Source organism: Gopherus evgoodei, unplaced genomic scaffold, assembly GCF_007399415.2.
Source record: "Gopherus evgoodei ecotype Sinaloan lineage unplaced genomic scaffold, rGopEvg1_v1.p scaffold_38_arrow_ctg1, whole genome shotgun sequence".
NCBI lineage: Eukaryota > Metazoa > Chordata > Testudines > Testudinidae > Gopherus > Gopherus evgoodei.
Window position 1 is genome coordinate 2,273,680 of NW_022060059.1, and position 21,144 is coordinate 2,294,823.

Genomic DNA, 21,144 nt, shown 5'->3' on the forward strand with positions numbered 1-21,144 from the left:
TGACCTTGCACTTTTCACTATTAAATTTCATCCTATTACTATTACTCCAGTTTACAAGGTCATCCAGAACTTCCTGTATGATATCCCAGTACTTCTCTGTCTTGGCAATACCTCTCAGGTTTGTGTCATCAGCAAACTTTATTAGCACACTCCCACTTTTTGTGCCAAGGTCAGCAATAAAAAGATTGGTCCCAAAACTGATCCCTGAGGAACTCCACTAGTAACCTCCCTCCAGCCTGACAGTTCACCTTTCAGTATGACCTGTTGTAGTCTCCCCTTTAACCAGTTCCTTATTCACCTTTCAATTTTCATATTGATCCCCATCTTTTCCAATGTGTCATCTATCCACACATTAGCTTCGCATTATGCACTGACCTGACAAGCTCAAGACGACGCGGTTTCAGCAGAGCAGTGCTCCAATCTGCAAGACTGAATTCCGAGTCCACCTCGGGGGATTCTGCTTGTGAGTCATCTACAATGGAATGGACATGAGCAAACACTCGAAGAAGAAAAAATGTTTACCCACCTTTTCATAACTGTTGTTCTTTGAGATGTGGTGTTCATGTTCATTCCTCTTGCCCCTCTGTTGGAGTTGTCAGCAAAAAGGAACTGAAAGGACGTAGGGCCGGCAGCGCCTGATATACCTCAGTGTGAGTGGAGCACTCCAGAGGGCACCACAGCTGGCTCAATGCTTACCGCTAAGGGAAAAGTCTTTGACAGCTGCACAAGTGGGTGCACACACTACTACAATGAAGTGGACATGAGCGACACATCTTGAAGAACAATAGTTACAAAAAGGTGGGTAACTGTCGTCCCCCTCCCTGTCCCCCGGTCTATTGTATAGCTGTTCCTAGATAGGATAATATCAAGAAATTGCTGTGATGCGCTTATTAATTGGTGGTGGTGGTTGGGATAAAACAGAAGTGAGCTTGATGTGCAAGCTTAATTGACAGAAAAACCTCCCTGTCGGAAAGTTAACATTTAAAGTTGCTGCTATCTCCCCTCCCCAGGGTACTGTCAAACAGCTGCTGGTGTTCTCTGAAGCAGAGGGGAATCCCTGCCTGTTGGATATCTGCGGGAATTTCCTGGCTGTGGGAACGGACTTGGCTCACTTTAAAATCTTTGATCTCTCTCGCAGGTATTATTAAGCGTTTACAAGGGTCGGAATCTATAGCTCAGGTTTCTTCTTTTCTTCTTCTTCTTTCTTTTTTTTTAATCTTAAGGGAATTTTGTACTGGTGAAAAATGCTAAACTGACAACCATGGAGACTGAATTCATAGAATAGGTACGTCAAAGGCAGTGAGAGTGCAGGCTTTCTCATGCCGCATGCCCTGTAGAAGTTATCTTGCCTATTCAGTCCTTGGCTTCTTTTAAAAAAAAAAAAGTGTATATATTTTTTACTTTATAGACTCCTGCCAAATTTTGCTGCTCTACCTTCAATGTTTTCAGGGAGAAGCTGAGGTTAGAAGATCCAGTCTTACCTAGTGAAGTGTGTTGCCAGTTCAATAGTATCTGATAAACTGATGTTGTTTTATACACTCACAAATCACTCTTGTGAGAAGTTGACCCTTTTGTATTATCAAGCTCTTCTTTGAGTGCTTGTTCATGTCAATTCAAATCAGATATGAGCGCGCTGCGTGCATGACAGCTGGAAGATTTTTCCCCTAGCAGTATCTGCAGGGTTGGTCTGGGTGCCCCCCTGGAATCACATCTTCATGGTGCCCAATATAGAGCCCTGCTGACGCGACCCCCCCGCCCACCAGTTCCTTCTTACCGTCTATGATGGCTAGCTGGAACTCCATTGCTCTTTCCTCAGCAAGCATGTGCTTTACAGTATCACCCTTTGTGTATATATAGTTAGATTTAGTAGTAGAGTAGTTACACTTAGTGTAGATAGTAGTTCTCATAAGTTTCCTTTGGGGTTCCCCCCTGCCCCAACGCTTTTCCCTGGCACTGGGGTATGCCTCAGTCCCTGGGCTTTAAGCTGTGCTCAAACTGCGGCAGGTTTATGCTGAGAAGTGACCCACACACTTCATGCTTGAATTGTCTCAGTGAGGGTCACCTTAGGGAGCGTTGTAAGATCTGTAGAGGGTTTTGCCCCAGGAACCTTAAAGACAGAGAACAACACCTCCGAGTTTTGCTTATAGAGGCTGCATGTGGGCCTCAGTTGGTGCCCAGTGCGGCAGACCCGGCCCCAAGTGCTGCTTCCTTGGTGTGCAGTGCTCCAGCATCGTCGGTGTGCAAGTCAGTGCGGAGGAAGGACTCCTCTAGAGACCTTCAGCACCGCCACAGCTCTGCGCACAGGTCCCAGACATCTGTAAGGCCCCACTACCTGGTGCCCCACAAAACGAAGGCCAATAGAGGGCGTTCCCCAACCAGGTCTAAAGACCAGGTGGCCAGCAAGTCTCCATCAGGCACCCAGTTGGTGGGGCTTCCGCTGACTCCTGCCTCAGGAGGGGTCTAGTCGAGTCTGGATCTGCACTGCTTGATGGCACTGATTCCTGGCCCAATACATTCTGTGGGTAAGCCGGCGATGATGGTGGCGATGAGGGTATCATCCCCAGCGTATCGACTCCTGGCACCGGTGGCCCGCTCCGGTCCCCGAGTTGGCATCTCTCTCCAGCACCAAGGGGCTCCACTCTTCTGTGGTCATCACAGTTGGAAACCTCAGTCGGAAGCAGAGTCATCGCGTTCCAGTAGGAGCAGAAGATCTCACTCCTGTTGTACCTGGCACTGTGGCCAGGACAGTGGCAGGCTCCTCAGTGGCCCTTCTGGACACCCTGGGCCTATCACCAACATCAGGGGCAGAGTCAGGGTTCCAGATGGGCATCAGTGGCCTCTGCTGCACATGCCTTCCACACCAAGGATCCTGGTGGGGGCCCATCCAGCAGCCATACCGACATCAGTGATCTCGGCACTGATTGCGGTGTTGACGACGGGGGCGCCAGTTGCTTCACATTCTTGGCACTGAGCGCAGCTCTAATCCCAGCACCAATCCTGGCACTGTCTGTAGCACCAACAGCTGCACTGGTGATCCTCGCCCCGTGGGACCCCAATGAGGCCAAGGGCAGGGAGTAGTACCAGTCACCACCTCATTCTCCTCGTCTCTGGATGAAGTGGTGGCTGCCTTATCAACCTCTCCAGCCTTAGAGGACAGCGAGGTCCTACAACAGCTGCTGAGACAGGTGGCCCAGAACCTAAACATCAAACTGGAGAAGTGGTGGAGGAGGCCAACCCGATGGTCGATAGCCTTTCCCTTCCAGGGCCATCCCATATTGCTTGGCTGCTGATTAAGACCATCAGTGATGCCACTAAGACCCTGTGGCAGACCCCATCTTCATTGCCGCCTACCATGAAAAGGTATGAGCGGAGATATCTAGTCTCCTCCAAGTGGTATGAACACTTACATACGCACCCCCTGGTGGACTCCCTGACAGGGAATATGGCCAACCAATGCAAGCACCAGGGCTACCAGGGGCCCTCTCCAAAGAATCAAGAGGCCAAAAACTGGACCTCTTCTGGACGAAAATCTATTCAATTCGGGGGAGGGGTGTGTGTTTGCAGCTCCGTATCGCTAGCCATCCAGCGGTGGTTAGCAGGTACAATTACAATACTTGTGGGACCATGGAAAAATTTGCAAAACTCCTGCCTATGGACTCTCACACAGAATTTTCTGAACTAGTAGAGGAGGGCAAATTGATCTCTCGTGCATCCCTTTAGGCAGTCTTAGACACTGTGGACACAGTGTCTCGCACCATGACAACCGGGGTAGCGTACCTACCAGGATGGCTATGAGAAGGAGTTCCTGGCTTCAGGTCTCTACCCTCCTGTATGAGGTACAGCAGACAGTCCAGGACCTCCCCTTTGAGGGTCAGTCTTTGTTCTCTGAGAAGACTGACTCTCGCCTGCAGAGTCTCAAGGACTCTTGGGCCACCCTGAAATCCCTGGGCCTCCACACCCCTGCCAACCAACGGAGACACTTTAGACCTCAGCCCCCACTGAGGAATTATCAACCTCAGGGTAGGCATGAAGGGTCGCGCAGGAAGAGTAAGAACTCGAGGAAGATACCTCATCCCTCCTCTGGACAGGGCTCTGGCCAGTCTAAACCCTCCTGAGGCCAAACACAGGCCTTTTGAAGGTGCGCCCTAGGGCGATGCACCAGTGCAATGACTGGATCCATCCTGCCTTACCTTTTCTTCTCGTCTATCCCCTTTCTACCCTGCGTAGGCCAGTATTACATTGGACCGTTGGGTGCTCCACATGGTAGAGAGGGAATATTCACTTCAATTTTCTGCCCTCCCGCACTTCCACCACGCTTCTCCATCCCTCTTCAGGGACCCTTCTCATGAGCAACTCCTTATACAGGAGGTGCTCTCACTGCTTTGCTGGGGGCAGTGAAAGAGGTTCCTCAGGAGCAGAAGGGCAAGGGCTTCTATTCCCAGTACTTCCTGATACTGCAAGCCAAGGGCAGATTCAGGCCTAGGCCTGCAAGAGCTCAACAAGTTTATGACAAAACTCAAGTTCCACATGATCTCCTTAGCCTCTATCATCTCTTGCTTGGGTTCAGGAGACTGGTATGCTGCCCTTGACTTGAAGGATGTGTACTTTCATATAGCAATCACACCGTCCCACAGAAAATACCTCAGGTGGTTGCGTACCTCCGCAGGTGGCAGGTACAGGTGTTTCCACACCTCAGCAACTGCCTGATCAAAGTCTGGTCCAGGATTCTAGTGGAATCACAAGTTGACTTTATAAGAATGATGTTTGACGAACTGAGCCTTCTAAATGTGGGGAAATCAACACTGTCCCCGGTTCAGCAGATAGAATGTATAGGGGTGGTACTGATTTCAACCCAGGCCAGGACGTACCTATGAGAATTGAGGTTCCGGGCCCTGGGCGACATTATTTGGAGTCTCAGGCAGTTTCCCACCACCACAGCAAGGAATTGCCTGAAACTCCTGGGACACATGGCCGCTTGTATCTATGTGGTGCAACATGCCAGGCTCAGAATCCACGACTGGAGCAACTGGCTGGCCTCGGTGTATTGACCAGTTCGGGACAGTTTGACAGGGTTGTGACTCTGCCTCACCTGGTCCTCAACTCCCTTCTGAGGAGGCTTGACCCACAGCTGGTGTGTGCAGGGGTCCTCTTCACCAGCCCTCAGCTAACTCTCTCATTGATTACGGACACATCAGACTTGGGCTGGGGAGCACATCTGGGAGACCTCAGGACACAAGGCCTCTAGTCTCCGGCAGAGTTCTCTCTCCACATCAGTGTCAGAGAGCTGAGAGCAGTACTCCTGGCATGCCAACCTTTCCAAGCCCATTTAAGGGGGAAGATGTGTATCAGTGATGACAGACAACACCTCGGCGATATTTTATATTAACAAACATGGGAGGGGGGGCACGCTCCTTTTTCCTGTGCCAGGAAGCCCTCATGTGTGGGACTTCTGCGTAGAGCATTCGATACACCTGCAAGCATCATATCTCCCTAGGGTACAGAATGAGTTAGCGGATTATCTCAGCAGGTCGTTCCATGGCCACAAGTGGTCCCTGTGCCCGGACATCATGAACTCCACTTTCCAGCAGTGAGGCTTTCCCCAGGTAGACCTCTTTGCTCTGCGATACAACAGGAAGTGTCAGCAATTCTTCTCCTTCCTTTGAGCAGGGGGTTGGACTAGATGACCTCCTGAGGTCTCTTCCAACCTTAATCTTCTATGATTCCTGAATCACAGCCCAGGTTCCATAATGGATGTGTTCCTCCTTCCCTGGAGAAGCCATCTCCTGTACGTGTTCCCACCCATCCCTCTCGTTCATGAGGTACTCTCAAGATACAGAGGAATCAAGCAGTTGTGATATTGATAGCTCCAGCCTGGCTCCGCCAGCACTGGTACACATTGCTCCTGGACATGTCCATGGAAGCCCCAGTCACCTTGCCGCTTTTCACGGACTTGATAATCTAGGATCATGGCCATCTCCAGCATCTAAACCTTGAGTAGTTGAACCTCACAGCATGGAAGCTCCATGGCTGAACCCAATGGAGCTCTCCTGCTCAGACCCAGTTAGACATCTCCTTGGCAGTAGGAGACCCTCCACCAGAGCTACCTACCTTGCCAATTGGAAGAAATCTTCAGTCTGGCTGGCGCAGCATCATTTGTCCTTTATGATTGCCTCATACTGTACAACCTTCTCCATTTCAAGCAGCAGGGTCTGTCCATGTCATCAGTACAGGTTCACTTGGCCACCATTTCTTCCTTCCATCCAGGCACAGAGGGCCGGTCAGTCTTTGCCAACCCTATGGTCAGCCGTTTCCTCAAAGATCTCCACAGGCTATATCTGCAAGTCTGACAGCTGGTCCTGGCCTGGGACCTCAACCTGGTCCTTTCTATACTGATGGGGCCACCCTTTGAACCGCTAACAGCATGCTCCCTGCAGGGCCGCCCAGAGGATTCAGGGGGCCTGGGGTCTTCGGCGGTGGGGGTCCTTCTGCTCCAGGTCTTTGGGGCACTTCGGCAGCGGGTCCCAGAGCAAGTGAAGGAGCTGCCGCTGAAGACCCGGAGCAGAAGAAGCTCCAGGTCTTCAGCAGCAGGTCCTTCACTCACTCCGGGTCTGTTCGGTGGCACTGAAGGACTTGCCGCTGAAGACCCACCGAAAACTCTCGTGAGGGCCCCTGAAAACTCTCGTGGGGTCCCCTGCGGGACCCGGGGCAAATTGCCCCACTTGCCCTGCCCTCTGGGCGGCCCTGGCTCCGTGCTCTTCCTCTCGTACAAGGTGGCATTTCTGGTAGCAATAACCTCAGCCAGGAGGGTGTCTGAGCTCAAGAGCCTAACATCAGAGCCTCCTTGTTCTTTAAGGACAAGTTTCAGCTCCGGCCTCACCCAGCTTTCCTCCCAAAAGTTGTCTAGCAATTTCACGTCAACCAGGACATCTTCCTCCCAGTGTTCTATCCTTAGCCACACTCAAGTGGCAGGTAGCAGAGGCATCATTCGTTGGATGTCCGCAGAGCATTAGCCTCTTAAATTGAGAGAACAAAGCCATTCCGAAAGTCCATTCAACTATTCGTGACTGTGGCAGACAGAATGAAGGGTCTTCCAGTCTCCTCTCAACTAATTTCATCGTGGATCACATCCTGCATCCAAAGTGCTATAACCTGGCAGGGGTGCCTGCCCCTCTGCTCACTGCACACTCCACCAGGGCTCAGGCTTTTTCAGCTGCATTCCTGGTGCAGGTTCCCCTTCATGAAATATGCAGAGCGGCAACACGGTCCTCCATACATAGTTTCACCGCACATTATGCGATTACCCAGCAGGCCAGAGATGATGCAGCCTTTGGTAGAACGGTGCTCCAATCAGTGGACAACTCCAACCCTGCCTCCTGAACTTATGCTTGGTAGTCACCTGGTTGGAATTGACATGAACAAGCACTCGAAGAAGAAAAAAGTTACTCACCTTCTCATAAGTGTTGTTCTTCAACATGTGTTGTTCATGTCCATTCCAATACCCAACCTCCTACCCTGCTGTTGGAGTAGCTGGCAAGAAGGAACTGAGGGGGGTTTGGGTCAGCAGGGCCCTATATTGAGTGTCATGAAGACATGACTCAAGGGGGTGCCCAGACTGACCCTACGGATACTGCTAGGGGAAAAATCTTCCAGCTGTCGTGCACGCGGCGTGTGCACACCTGATTGGAATGGACATGAACAGGGCCACCCAGAGGATTCAGGGGGCCTGGGGTCTTCAGCAGCGGGGGGGGCACTGCTTCGGCGGCAATTTGGTGGCGAGGGGTGCTTCCGCTCCGGGACCTGCCACCGAAGTGCCCTGAAGACCCGTGGTGGGGGGCACCCTGCCGCCGAATTGCCGCTGAAGACCTGGCACTTCGGCGGCAGGTCCTGCTTCGGCTGTAATTCGCTGAAGACCCAGAGCGGAAGAAGCTCCGGGGGCCCTGGCCCCACGAGAGTTTTCTAGGGCCCACAGAGTGAGTGAAGGACCCCGCTCCAGGGGCCCTGAAAAACTCTCATGGGGGCCCCTGCGGGGCCCAGTGCCTGGGGCAAATTGCCCCACTTGCTCCCCCCCCCCCCGGGCAGCCCTGGACATGAACAGCATATCTCGAAGCACAATCGTTACGAGAAGGTGAGTAACCATTTTTTCTAGGTCTGAGATTTGAGGTCAAAGGTAATAGCTTCAGTGATGTCACTGCTGCTTCTCCATGAGTTTGAATTCTCAGTGTGGACTTGGACTCATAATCCCACAGAGCAGGAAATTCATGCACTGTTGTAAGCAGCACATATAGTGCATTCAGGGGTTCCAGATCTTCAGTGTTTGTTTCCATCATTACTCCAATAATCAATGAATATTTCTTTGGGGATAAATACAATGTTTTCACTGGAGTGCAGTTTGCATGGCTTATCTCTTTTTTTAAATTTTTTTCCTAGAGGGAAGGGAAACTTGAAATAATTACCTTTTTTCCCACAATGATTTCCATCTGGGGTGATACTGAGTAACAGCATCATGGTTTGTCACTGTCATTCACTAGCCAAAGCCTTCTGTGGTAAGGCTGATGATGGCTCAGTGAGTAGCTTGATACTCTCCCATGTAGGAAACCTGGCTTTAGGAACAGAACAGGGCGTTTTGCAGATCTCGCTGAGAACATAAGCAATACTTTTGGGCAGTGGGGAGGGAGTCCACAAAAGCTTTCTCAAGGTGATGACTTCAGTCTATAAAGTACTTTGTGGATTGGATCTTGGATACTTAAGACGATCTCTTTCCATTTGTACTTAGTAGTTGAGAACAATTTGGATATTTCTACTGCCAACCCGTAAGTACAAACATAAGAGGAGTAGAGGGTCCTCAACTTTGGAATTAACTTCCTCTATTGAATCAAAAAGCCGAAGTTTGTTGACCTACCGGTCAGGGCATAAGCGCCCTCCTCCCCCTTTTTGGGGGGAACTTTTCCTGAGGTGAAGGGCTTAATTAAGTTCTGAAATGAGTAAGAGTTTAATTAATATTAGTCATACTGTTATGTTGAAGTGTGCTTCTGTCCTGACAAGTGATTGTCAAACTTGTACATTTTGACTCCACACTTCTGTTCGTTGTGTGTGTTCAGAGCCTTACCTGTTGACAGTTAGTGACAAAATAAATTTGAGAACCCAGCAGAACCAAGAGGGTAAGCTGAATTCTGTTCTTTCTTATGTATAATCAGCAGAACAATTTGCAAAACTCCAGTCAGTCAAACCTGTGAAAACCCATTAGCAGCACTGGCATTGCACAGGTACCACAGAGGGCCTAATCTGAAAACCTTGGGTTTGTGCAGGGTATCACTATGACTTGCAGGGCTTTTATTATTGGTGTTGATGTTGTAGATTGAAAGAACCTAGCTTAAATCTCAGATGTCAGGCTAAGTTTTTAGGGCTGTAAAAAAACTCATTTACTTGTACAGTGAGCATATTTGATCTGGAATTAACAAGAGATAATAAATAGAACCCCAGAATGTTATTTTTACATACCAATTCAGAGGCCATGTCTTGTTTTCATTTTATAAATCTAAAAATAAATACTATCACTCTTGCTAGCTGTATCCCAGTGACTGATAGGAGTTGTCCTCTCAGGCACAGAGTGAATGCTGTTACTGTGGCTTCTACGGTAGGAAGGATTGATTGGATATAGGGAGAAAGGAGGACAAAAGTGTGAACAATTCAGTCGTTTAGGCTATGTCTGCTCTACCCAGCAGTTCAGACTATGGGGATGTGAATGTAGTCCTGTTTTGAGAGGAGTACATTAATATGAACTAGGATCCTTTTAGTTCATGCCTGCATTATCCACACAGGGCTCTTATAGCACAGCAGCACTTTGTTGCACACTGCTGTTCATATGCCTGGAGTCCAAACTGCAAGGCAGTGTAGACGAGCCCTTAGAACTTTTCTATGTGGAGAATCTGACTAGCATAGCTAAAGTGGATAAACTATTCCACTATAGTTATGCCAGTATAACTTTGTCATGGGGACACAATAGTTATTCCAGTTCAGCTATGCCAGTCAATTTCCCTGTGTAGACAAATCCTACTTCTCCTGAAACAGGATGGCAGGATTTTCTTGTTGCAGGTGTTGGAACACTGCATAACATTTTAAGTTTATTCCTGCTGCGTTTAAGCCTCTAAAGAGGAAGCTAGAGTCTGGGACAAAAGGTGAGAAGACTTCCAATATTTGGGTCTTGTGCCCTATTTGATTTGATTATTAAAGGTCTTTTCTGAAGTTTGAAAAATATTTTAAACTGTTTTTCAAGCACTGACACTTAGCACCACATGAATCACTGTCGTCTGTTCCTACAGAGAGGCGAAAGTGCACTGCAGTAGTAAGAACTTGACTGAGCTCTTTCCTGGCCTGCGGGGCATTGCATCGGTTAAGTGCAATGCTAATGGCAACAAAGTCAGCATCCTTGTCAACAAGGTGAGACAGGACTCCCCACATACCACACTGTAGTCTGAATGTGACACCAAATGCTAGACTAGCTATAATGTAGAGATATTCATATGAAGATATACCTATCTCATAGAGCTGGAAGTGACCCTGAAAGGTCATTGAGTCCAAACCCCTGCCTTCACTAGCAGGACCAAGTACTGATTTTTGCCCCAGATCCTTACATGGTCCCCTCAAGGATTGAGCTTACAACCCTGGGTTTAGCAGGCCAATGCTCAAACCACTGAGCTATCCCTCCCCTGTTAACTTCTCTAATATAAACCCACATTGGCTATGCTCTGTTTTCAGGAATCAGAATTTCTGGGGTAAGCATTGATAGAAGCACTAAAAGTTTTTGTAGGTCCAAGGACTCTAGTGACCCATCTCTGGCCATTGGCGATATTTGCTAATAGAAGTTGTGGATTGGCCATATACCGTTATAGGAAATTTCATCATATCATCCCTTTCATAAATGTATCAAGCTCATCCTTAAAATGGGTGAGGTTTTCTGCCTGCATTACTCCCCTTGGAAGGCTTTTCCAGAACTTCATTCCTCTGATGGTGAGAAACCTTTATCTAATTTCAAGCCTAAAGTTATTGATGGCCAGTTTATGTCCATTTGTCCTTGTGCCAACATTGGCTCTTAACTTAAATCACTCCCTCCTCTTTTTCTCTCTCTCTCTCTCTCCCCCTGATATTTATCCCTTTGATACATTTATAGAGCACAATCTTATCTCTCTTCATCCTTTGTTTTGTTCAGGAGCTTGGTTTGTTTAGCCTAAGTGTCCTTTTGTAAGGTAGGTTCTCCATTGCTCTGATCATAGAACCATAGAATATCAGGGTTGGAAGGGACCTCAGGAGGTCATCTAGTCCAACCCCCTGCTCAAAGCAGGACCAATCCCCAGACAGATTTTTGCCCCAGATTCCTAAATGGGCCCCTCAGGGATTGAACTCACAACCCTGAGTTTAGCAGGCCAATGCTCAAACCACTGAAATATCCCCCACAAAAATGGTCATGGAGTTCAGTCCCCTGCCTTCACTAGCAGGACCAAGTACTGATTTTTGCACTAGATCCCGAAGTGGCCCCCTCAAGGATTGAACTCACAACGCTGGATTTAGTATCCTAATGCTCAAACCACTGAGCTGTCCCTCCCCAATCCTAGTAGCCTTGTCTGCACCTGTTTTGGTTAGAATTCATCTTTCTTAAACATGGAGACCAGAATTGCACACAGTATTCCAGATCAAGTCTCATCAGTGCCTTGTATAATGGTAACAAACCTTCCCAGTCTCTACTGGAAATATCTCGCCTTATGCATCCTAGCATTGCACTACCCTTTATCAAGGCTGCATCACATCAGCGGCTCATAGTCATTTGTGATCGACCAATTGTCATGGCATAATTCCCCACTCTGAACCTTAGCGTCCAAAAGATGGGGTACCAGCATGAATTCCTTTAAGCTTAATTACCAGCTTAGTACTTGTAGCGCTGCCACCAATCAGGAATTCCAGTGCCTGGTACACTTTGGTCCCCCCAAAACCTTGCCCTGGGACCCCCAAGACCCAGACCCTCTGGATCTTAACACAAGGAAAGTAAACCCTTTCCCTCACCGTTGCCTCTCCCAGGCTTCCCCTCCCTGGGTTACCGTGGAAGATCACTGTGATTCAAACTCCTTGAATCTTAAAACAGAGAGGAAAATCCACCTTCCTCTCTCCCCATCCCAGACTCTCCCTGAGAGAGAAAGTAATCCTAACACAGAGAGAAGTTAACCTTTCTCCCCACCAATTTCCTGGTGGATCCAGACCCAGTCCCCTGGGGTCTCACCAGAATAAAAAAAACAATCAGATTCTTAAACGAGAAAAGCTTTTAATTAAAGAAGGAAAAGCAGTAAAAATTATCTTTATTAATTTAAGATGGAATATGTTACAGGGTCTTTCAGCTATAGACACTGGGAATACCCTCCCAGTCTAAGTATACATGTACAAATTAAAATCCTTTCAGCAAAATACACATTTGAACTCCTTCCAGCCAAATACACATTTGCAAATAAAGAAAACAAACATAAGCCTAACTCGCCTTATCACCTAGTACTTACTATTTTGAATCTATAAGAACCCATATCAGGGAGATTGAAGAGAAACCTGGTTGCACGTCTGGTCCCTCTGAGCCCCTAGAGTGAACAACAACCAAAATCTAACAGCACACACACAAACTTCCCTCCCTCAAGATTTGAAAGTATCCTGTCCCCTGATTGGTCCTCTGGTCAGGTGACAGCCAGACTCACTGAACTTGTTAACCCTTTACAGTCAAAAGAGATATAAAGTACTTTTGTTCTATTAACTCCTACTATCTGTTTATGACACCAATACACAAGGTCTTTCTCCTCTTCTGTCACTTCCAACTGATACCTCCCCATCTTATAGCAGTAATTCTTGTTGTTGGTCCCTACATGCATGACCTTGCACTTTGCACTATTAAATTTCATCCCATTTCTATTACTCTAGTTTTCAAGGTCATCCAAATCTTCTTGAATGATATTCTGGTCCTCCTGCATATAGGCAGTACCTCACAACTTTGTATCATTTGCAAATTTTATTAGCACACTCCTGCTTTTTGTGCCAAGGCCATTAATTAAAATGTTAAATAAGATGGTACCAATACTGATCCTTGAGGCACTCCTCTAGTAACCTCTCTCCAGCCTGGCAGTTCACCTTTCAGCATGACCCATTGTAGTCTTCCCTTTAACCAGTTCCTTACCCACCTTTGGATTCTGGTATTAATCCCCATCTTCTCCAAATTAACTAATAATTTCCCATGTGGAACTATATCAAATGCTTTACTTGAAATCCAGGTAGATAAGATCTACTACATTTTCTTTGAGAAGATAACTTATTTCCTAGACAGAGAAAGAGATCAAGTTGGTCTGGTACAAACTACCTTTTATAAAACCGTGTTGCATTTTATCCCAGTTACTGTTTGCCTCTAGGTCTTTAATTACTCTCTCTTTCAAAATTTGTTCTAAGACCTTGTATACAATTAAGGTCACACTAACAGGCCTGTCGTTTCCCACATGATTCCCCCCCACCCCTTTCTTAAGTATAGGTGCTATATTTGCGTTTCTCCAGTCATAGGGTACAACCCCTGAGTTTACAGATTCATAAAAAATTCTGGCTTTGGGGTTTGCAATTTCTTGTGCCAGTTCCTTTAATGTTTTTGGATGGAGATTACCCAGGTTCCCCAATTTGGTCCCGTTAAGCTGTTTGAGTTTGGCTTCCACCTTGTGGTAATTTCTGCTTCCATATCTTTGTTCCTGTTAACCACCCTGCCACTTCCCTTAAGCTCCTAGAATTATAGAATCATAGACTTTAAGGTCAGAAGGGACCATTATGATCATCTAGTCTGACCTCCTGGACAATGCAGGCCACAGAATCTCACCCATCCACTCCTGTATCAAACCTATGTCTGAGCCATTGAAGTCTTCAAATCATGGTTTAAAGACTTCAAGGTGCAGAGAACCTTTCAGCAAGTGACCCATGCCCCATGGTGCAGAGGATGGCGAAAACCCCCCAGGGCCTCTGCCAATCTACCCTGGAGGAAAATTCCTTCCTGACCCCAAATATGGCGATCAGCTAAACCCTGAGCATGTGGGCAAGACTCACCAGCCAGACACCCAGGAAAGAATTCTCTGTAGTAACTCAGATCCCACCCCATGTAACATCCCATCACAGGCCATTGGGCATATTTACCGCTAGTAGTCAAACACGAATTAATTGCCAAAATTAGGCTATCCCATTATACCATCCCCTCCATAAACTTATCAAGCTTAGTCTTGAAGCCAGATATGTTTTTTGCCCCCACTACTCCCCTTGGAAGGCTGTTCCAGAACTTCACTCCTCTAATGGTTAGAAACCTTCATCTAATTTCAAGTCTAAACTTCCTGATTGCCAGTTTGTATCCATTTGTTCTTGTGTCCGCATTGGTACTGAGCTTAAATAATTCCTCTCCCTCCCTGGTATTTATTCCTCTTATATATTTATAGAGAGCAATCATCTCTCCTCTCACCCTTCTTTTGGTTAGGCTTAACAGCGCATATCCTTCAATATATATACTCCAGTCATAACTACTTTCTACCATGTTTCCATTATCCCTATAATATCTGATTTCACTTACTGTACCAGTAGTTCTACTTCCTCCATTTTGTTACCCAGGTCCCTTGCATTGATTTACAGACATCTTTCTTGTTTCTGCTTGGCTTCACCCAGATTCCTCACCCAATTAGGTACTGTCATTTTACTGTCAATATTGCCTATTTGACTGTTATTGTCATTGGTATTGGCACTATCTTTCCTTCTGTCATCTATTCTCCTACCCTCTGTTGTTCCTTTCTCCATTGTTGTATTCCATTTTACTTGATTTTCCTTCCTGTCAATATTAGAATCAGGTGTGGATATTACATGAGCATCTCCCAACTGTCTCAGCCGAATTCCTGCTTTAAAGCTCTTTTAATCAGTTGTGCAAACATCCATCCTGGAAGTCTATTTCCCTTCCTGCTTAGGTGGACTCCGTCCCATGAGAGCAGTCCTCTGTCTGTTAATGCCTCCCAATAGTGGAATGTCCCAAAGCCCTCTTTATAGCACCATTACTTGAGCCATCTGTTGATCATTATAATCTTGTCTTGTCTTCACTGTCCTCCAATCGGGACAAGTAGAATCCCTCTGAAGATCACCTGAGCATCCATTTCTTTCAGCACCTTCCCCAGCCTGGCGTAATTTTCCTTGATGTGTCAGAGCAAGAATCTAGCAGTATCATTTGTTCCCATATGAAAGACAGTCAATGGATTCTTTCCTGCTCCCATTAGGATCCTCTTCTGCCTTAGGGCCACATCCCCTATCTTGGCTCCTGGCAGACAAAACACCCTTTCATTTTTTTTTTTTTTAAATAATGTAGATGTACCTATCTCCTAGAACTGGAAGGGACCCTGAAGGGTCATCAAGTCTAGCCCCCTGCACGCACAAGCAGGACCAAGTACTGATTTTTGCCCCAGATCCCTAAGTGTCCCCCTCAAGGATTGAGCTCATAACCCTGGGTTTAGCAGGCCAATGCTCAAACCACTGAGCTTTCCCTCCCCCTTCTGTTCTCCAGATCAGCTCTGGTTATAGGCCTGTCTGTTGTTCTTTGTAGAGAGTCCCCAGTAATGTAGACTTGCCTCTTGTTGTTAGTATGATTGTCCGGCCTACCCTCTTTTGTTCTTTCTGGCTTCAAGACTTCTTGTCTGTTCCCACTTGCAGTCTTCTGCGAGTTGTCCTCTATCCTCCTGGGTCTCTGAACTCTGGCTAGCTCAATGGTCTCTTCCCCTCTTCTTGTAGGACTAGCCACTCTTCTCTTCTTTCTTGCTCTCTCATTTTCTGTTACTGCCTGCCTCTCCCCTTCATTTTCCAACTCAGCAAACCTGTTCCTCAACTCTATTTCTCCTTCACCAGCTGGTCTTTTCCTCTGCCTTATTCTCATAGTCACATGCTTCCATTGTCCACTTTCTTCATCCAGCAGTCTATTCTCACAGTTCCCTGCTCCAGCATGCATCTTCAATTCATGACGTTTTCTTTCAGCCTCCTCTCTCTTTCTCTCCATCACCTGCTCAAATCACTTTTGAAATTCAGCCATGGTTTCTAGCTACAATTCCAAACCTCAGATCTTCTCTTCCATCAGCTCTATCAAGTGGTACTTCATACACACAAAGCACCTTTCCAGTACCCTCTCCAGAATAATGTCCATCCTCACAATTTCCATATTCAGTCATCTTCACTGTCTTTTCCATTCCTTGGGTCACTACCACTGCTGCCTCTATAGCTGCCATAGGCTTCCCTGCTAAGCTACTGTGAAGAAGGAAGAAAGAACCCCAAAAAGCAACCAAAAACACACACACCTTGCTGAATCCCCCATTCAGACTCCTTTGTTTTCAGGTGTGTGTTTGGCTCCTGTGCTGCTGGCTGGCCTGTGGGCTGCCTTTATAGACCAGCTGAATTTTACCTTGCTGGTCTCTTCTACTGCCGGCCTCTTCTACTGACGGCTCTAACTTTCTCTTTTCCCCTTCCATAGGCTGATGAGAGTCTTGACTCTAAGATCTGTTTCTATGATATTGAAATGGACACAGTCACACTCTTTGATTTCAAGGCTGGATGTGGGGATGGTGGAGCCGTGCCCTCCTACTCTGGACAAGAGCCTGAAAAGTAAGAAAACTTCATTTTGGAAAGTCTGGTTTGTGGCTTTAGGATAGGAATCTAATTTACCAAAACAAGCCGTTCCTTGATGCTAGAGGAACTCTGCACAAACTAGTGAGTTGCTCTGATTTAACTAAATTTCTTTTTTTTAACTGATTTTATGTAAATTGGGGCAAACACTGTGTGTAGATAAATCTTGTTGGGGCTTGCTTTCTCTACCTTTTAGTGGGACATTTTGTTGATAACCACATTTATCCCTGTTATTGCATATGTAAATTTGAAATAGTAACAGAATTATGGCTGACTAGTGTCTAGAGACATCACATTTTATTTTCACAGAACAATTGAACCTCTAAATTCTTGCTGCCCAAGTTTAGAGTGGTGAGGAGTGTTGTGAATATTGCATGCTCAGACCTTACAGCGATATTAGTGACTTGTGCCATACACATGGCATAACTATTCTGAGAATGCAAAATATGTGGGAACCCATCCACTTCCGCAAGCTGAGTCTAGAGTGTAAGAAGGGAATGGGAGAGCATCCTGGAGAGCCTAACAAAGGAAAAGCTTAACATCCAGATCTTATCAAAATGTTTTCATTTCTGGGAAAAACTTGAATGAAATGCATGCATTTACATCTGTTTAAATTTAATGTTTTGGTTTTCAAACTACACCATGTAGCTATAAGTAATAGGTTAGAAATGTTGGTCACAAGGCAGCAATATGCAGTGAACCGAGTGAGGCTCAGAATCTGGTGGAATGATATAGGTCCAGATTTCTATTTAGCCCTTCAGAAATATATGTTGTGGTTCCTCAGTTGTGCCAAGCCACTTTTGAAATACAGACTTCTGTCTTCAGCAATCCTTCAAGTAGGTATTACAAACAAGCATGCAATTATTGACATCAGCTCTGAAAAATGAGAGGTTTCTGGGAGTGCCCAGCTTATTACAGGAGATAACTGGGTCTGTGGATGAGGGGAAAGCAGTGGATGTGTTATTCCTTGACTTTAGCAAAGTTTTTGATACGGTCTCCCACAGTATTCTTGCCAGCAAGTTAAAGAAGTATGGGCTGGACGAATGGATTATAAGGTGGATAGAAAGCTGGCTAGATCGTCGAGCTCAACGGGTAGTGGTCAATGGCGCCATGTCTAGTTGGCAGCCGGTATCAAGCAGAGTGCCCCAAGGGTCGGTGCTGGGGCCAGTTTTGTTCAATATCTTCATTAATGATCTAGAGGATGGTGTGGACTGCACTCTCAGCCTAAATTGGGAGGAGTGGTCGATACACTGGAGAGGAGAGATAGGATACAGAGGAACCTCAGCCTAAATTGGGAGGAGTGGTAGATACGCTGGAGAGGAGGGATAGGCTACAGAGGAACCTAGACAAATTAGAGGATTGGGTCAAAAGAACCCTGATGAGGTTCAACAAGGACAAGTAGTCCTGCACTTAGGACGGAAGAATCCCATTCACTGTTACAGACTAGGGATCGAATGGCTAGGAAGCAGTTCTGCAGAAAAAGACCTAGGGGTTATAGTGGACGAAAAGCTGGATATGAGTCAACAGTGTGCCTTTGTTGTCAAGAAGGTTAAAAGCATTTTGGGCTGTATAAGTAGGGACATTGCCAGCAGATCGAGGCATGTGATCATTCCCCTCTATTCGGCATTGGTGAGGCCTCATCTGGAGTACTGTGTCCAGTTTTGGGCCCCCCACTACAAGAGGGATGTGGAAAAATTGGAAAGAGTCCAGCAGAGAGCAACAAAAATGATTAGGGGTCTGGAGCACATGACTTATGAGGAGAGGCTGAGGGAACTGAGATTGTTTAGTCTGCAAAAGAGAAGAGTGAGGAGGGATTTGATAGCTGCTTTCAACTACCTGAAAGGGGCTTCCAAAGAGGATGGTTCTAGACTGTTCTCAATGGTTCCTGATGTCAGAACAAGGAGTAATGGTCTAAAGTTGCAGTGGGGGAGGTTTAGGTTGGATATTAGGAAAAACTTTTTCACTAAGAGGGTGGTGAAGCACTGGAATGGGTTCCCTAGGGAAGTGGTAGAATCTCCTTCCTTAGAGGTTTTTAAGGTCAGGCTTGACAAAGCCCTGACTGGGATGATTTAGTTGGGAATTGGTCCTGCTTTGAGCAGGGGGTTGGACTAGATGGCTTGCTGAGGTCCCTTCCAACCCTGATATTCTCTGATTCTATTCGTGAATGCAGAGAAGGCAGATTTTCAGTCCTTTAGGTTTTAGTCATCCAGATAAATACAGCAACAGGGCAAATTTGAGGATGGTGGAAGCTTTAAACGGTAGCATTTTGTTCAGCCTGGCACAGGTCACTGTAAAACTGAGAGATTTGTGTCAGCTGGTATGCAAATAGAGAAAACACATTGGCATCATCTGACATTTATGCTTTTAGTGTGTAGCATCCTGAAATGAGAGTGAAAGCATCAAACAATTAAAAAAGCAATAATAATAAATAAATAAATAAATAAATAAATAACCCACTCAGCGTCGCCCTTCCCCTCCTCCTGAAGACAACAAAATCTCTTCCAGTGTCACTGTTGCAAATTTTTCAGATGCAGTCCAGTGTGGCAGGAGCCATTCAGGTTTCAGCTTTTTGCCAGGATTCTTTTGCAAGATATAAGAATGACTCGTGTGCTAAAAACTTTGCAGTCCGCCACCCCTCAAATTCAAATGTTTCAAATGGGAAAATCTGATACATTAAGTTAAAGGCTGGGGCAGCAAAATCTAAAAACTCCCAATTTTTCACATAAACCATAATCTTGTTTTTGAGCCTAGGGATTAATTGTAATGAGTTAGATTGTGGAGACAACTGTTAAGGTATCTTTCTGCTTTGTTTTAGATTCATAGATTCATAGATTCTAGGGTCAGAAGGGACCAATGTGATCATCTAGTCCGACCCCCTGCACAAAGCAGGCCACAGAACCCTACCCATCCACTTCTATAACAAACCCCTGACCTATGCCTGAGTTATTGAAGTCTTTGAATTGTGGTCTGAAGACCTCAAGCTGCAGAGAATCCACCAGCAAGTGACCCAGGCCCCACGCAGCAGGGGAAGGCGAAAAACCTCCAGGGCCTCTGCCACTCTGCCCTGGAGGAAAATTCCTTCCCAACCCCAAATATGGCGATCAGCTAAACCCTGAGCATGTGGGCAAGACTCAGCAGCCAGCACTCAGGAAAGAATTCTCTGCAGTAACTCAGATCCCATCCCATCCAACATCCCAACACCAACCACTGGGCATACTTATCTGGCGATAATCAAAGATCAGTTGCCAAAATTAGGCTCTCCCATCATACCATCCCTTCCATAAACTTATCAAGCTTAATCTTAAAGCCAGATATGTCTTTTGCCCCCACTACTCCCCTTGGAAGGCTGTTCCAGAACTTCACTCCTCTAATGGTTAGAAACCTCTGTCTAATTTCAAGTCTAAACTTCCTAGTGTCCAGTTTATACCCATTCGTTCTTGTGTCTACATCGGTACTAAGCTTAAATAATTCCTCTCCCTCCCTAATATTAATCCCTCTGATATATTTATAAAGAGCAAGCATATCCCCTCTCAGCCTTCTTTTGGCTAGACTAAACAAGCCAAGCTCTTTGAGTCTCCTTTCATATGACAGGTTTTCCATTGCTCGGATCATCCTAGTAGCCTGTCTCTGAACCTGTTCCAGTTTGAATTCATCCTTCTTAAACATGGGAGACCAGAACTGCACACAGTATTCCAGGTGGAGTCTCACCAGTGCCTTATATAACGGTACTAACACCTCCTTATCTTTGCTGGAAATACCTCGCCTAATGCATCCTAAAACCGCATTAGCTTTTTTAACGCCCATATCACATTGGCGGCTCATAGTCATCCTGTGATCTACCAATACCCCAAGGTCCTTCTCCTCCTCTGTTGCTTCCAACTGGTGCGTCCCCAATCTATATCTAAAGTTCTTATTATTAATCCCTAAGTGCATGACCTTGCACTTTTCACTATTAAATTTCATCCTATTACTATTACTCCAGTTTACAAGGTCTTCCAGATCTTCCTGTATGATATCCCAGTCCTTCTCCGTGTTAGCAATACCCCCCAGCTTCGTGTCATCCGCGAACTTTATTAGCACATTCCCGCTTTTTGTGCCAAGGTCGGTAATAAAAAGGTTAAATAAGATTGGTCCCAGAACCGATCCTTGAGGAACTCCACTAGTAACCTCCTTCCAGCCTGACAGTTCACCCTTCAGTATGACCCGTTGTAGTCTCCCCTTTAACCAGTTCCTTATCCACCTTTCAATTCTCATATTGATCCCCATCTTTTCCAATTTGACTAATAATTCCGCTGTGGAACCGTGTCAAATGCCTTACTGAAATCTAGGTAAATTAGGTCTACCGCATTTCCTTTGTCTAAATAGTCTGTCACCTTCTCAAAGAAGGAGATCAAGTTGGTTTGGCACGATCTACCTTTAGTAAAACCATGTTGTACTTTGTCCCAATTACCA

The 21,144-nt window shown here is 46.2% G+C and overlaps 1 protein-coding gene across 4 annotated transcripts in view; it reads left to right on the top strand.

Moving 5' to 3' along the window:
- IFT140 (intraflagellar transport 140) overlaps window positions 1–21,144 on the top strand; it is a 244,046-nt gene that overhangs the window by 113,917 nt on the left and 108,985 nt on the right. For 2 of the 4 annotated variants that reach the window (XM_030545678.1, XM_030545681.1), the window contains 3 exons: window positions 1,011–1,138; window positions 10,320–10,437; window positions 16,541–16,671. In XM_030545678.1, the coding sequence (XP_030401538.1) occupies window positions 1,011–1,138; window positions 10,320–10,437; window positions 16,541–16,671 (377 nt within the window). The remainder of the gene's footprint in view (window positions 1–1,010; window positions 1,139–10,319; window positions 10,438–16,540; window positions 16,672–21,144) is intronic. The other 2 variants (XM_030545679.1, XM_030545680.1) reach the window with 2 other exon arrangements.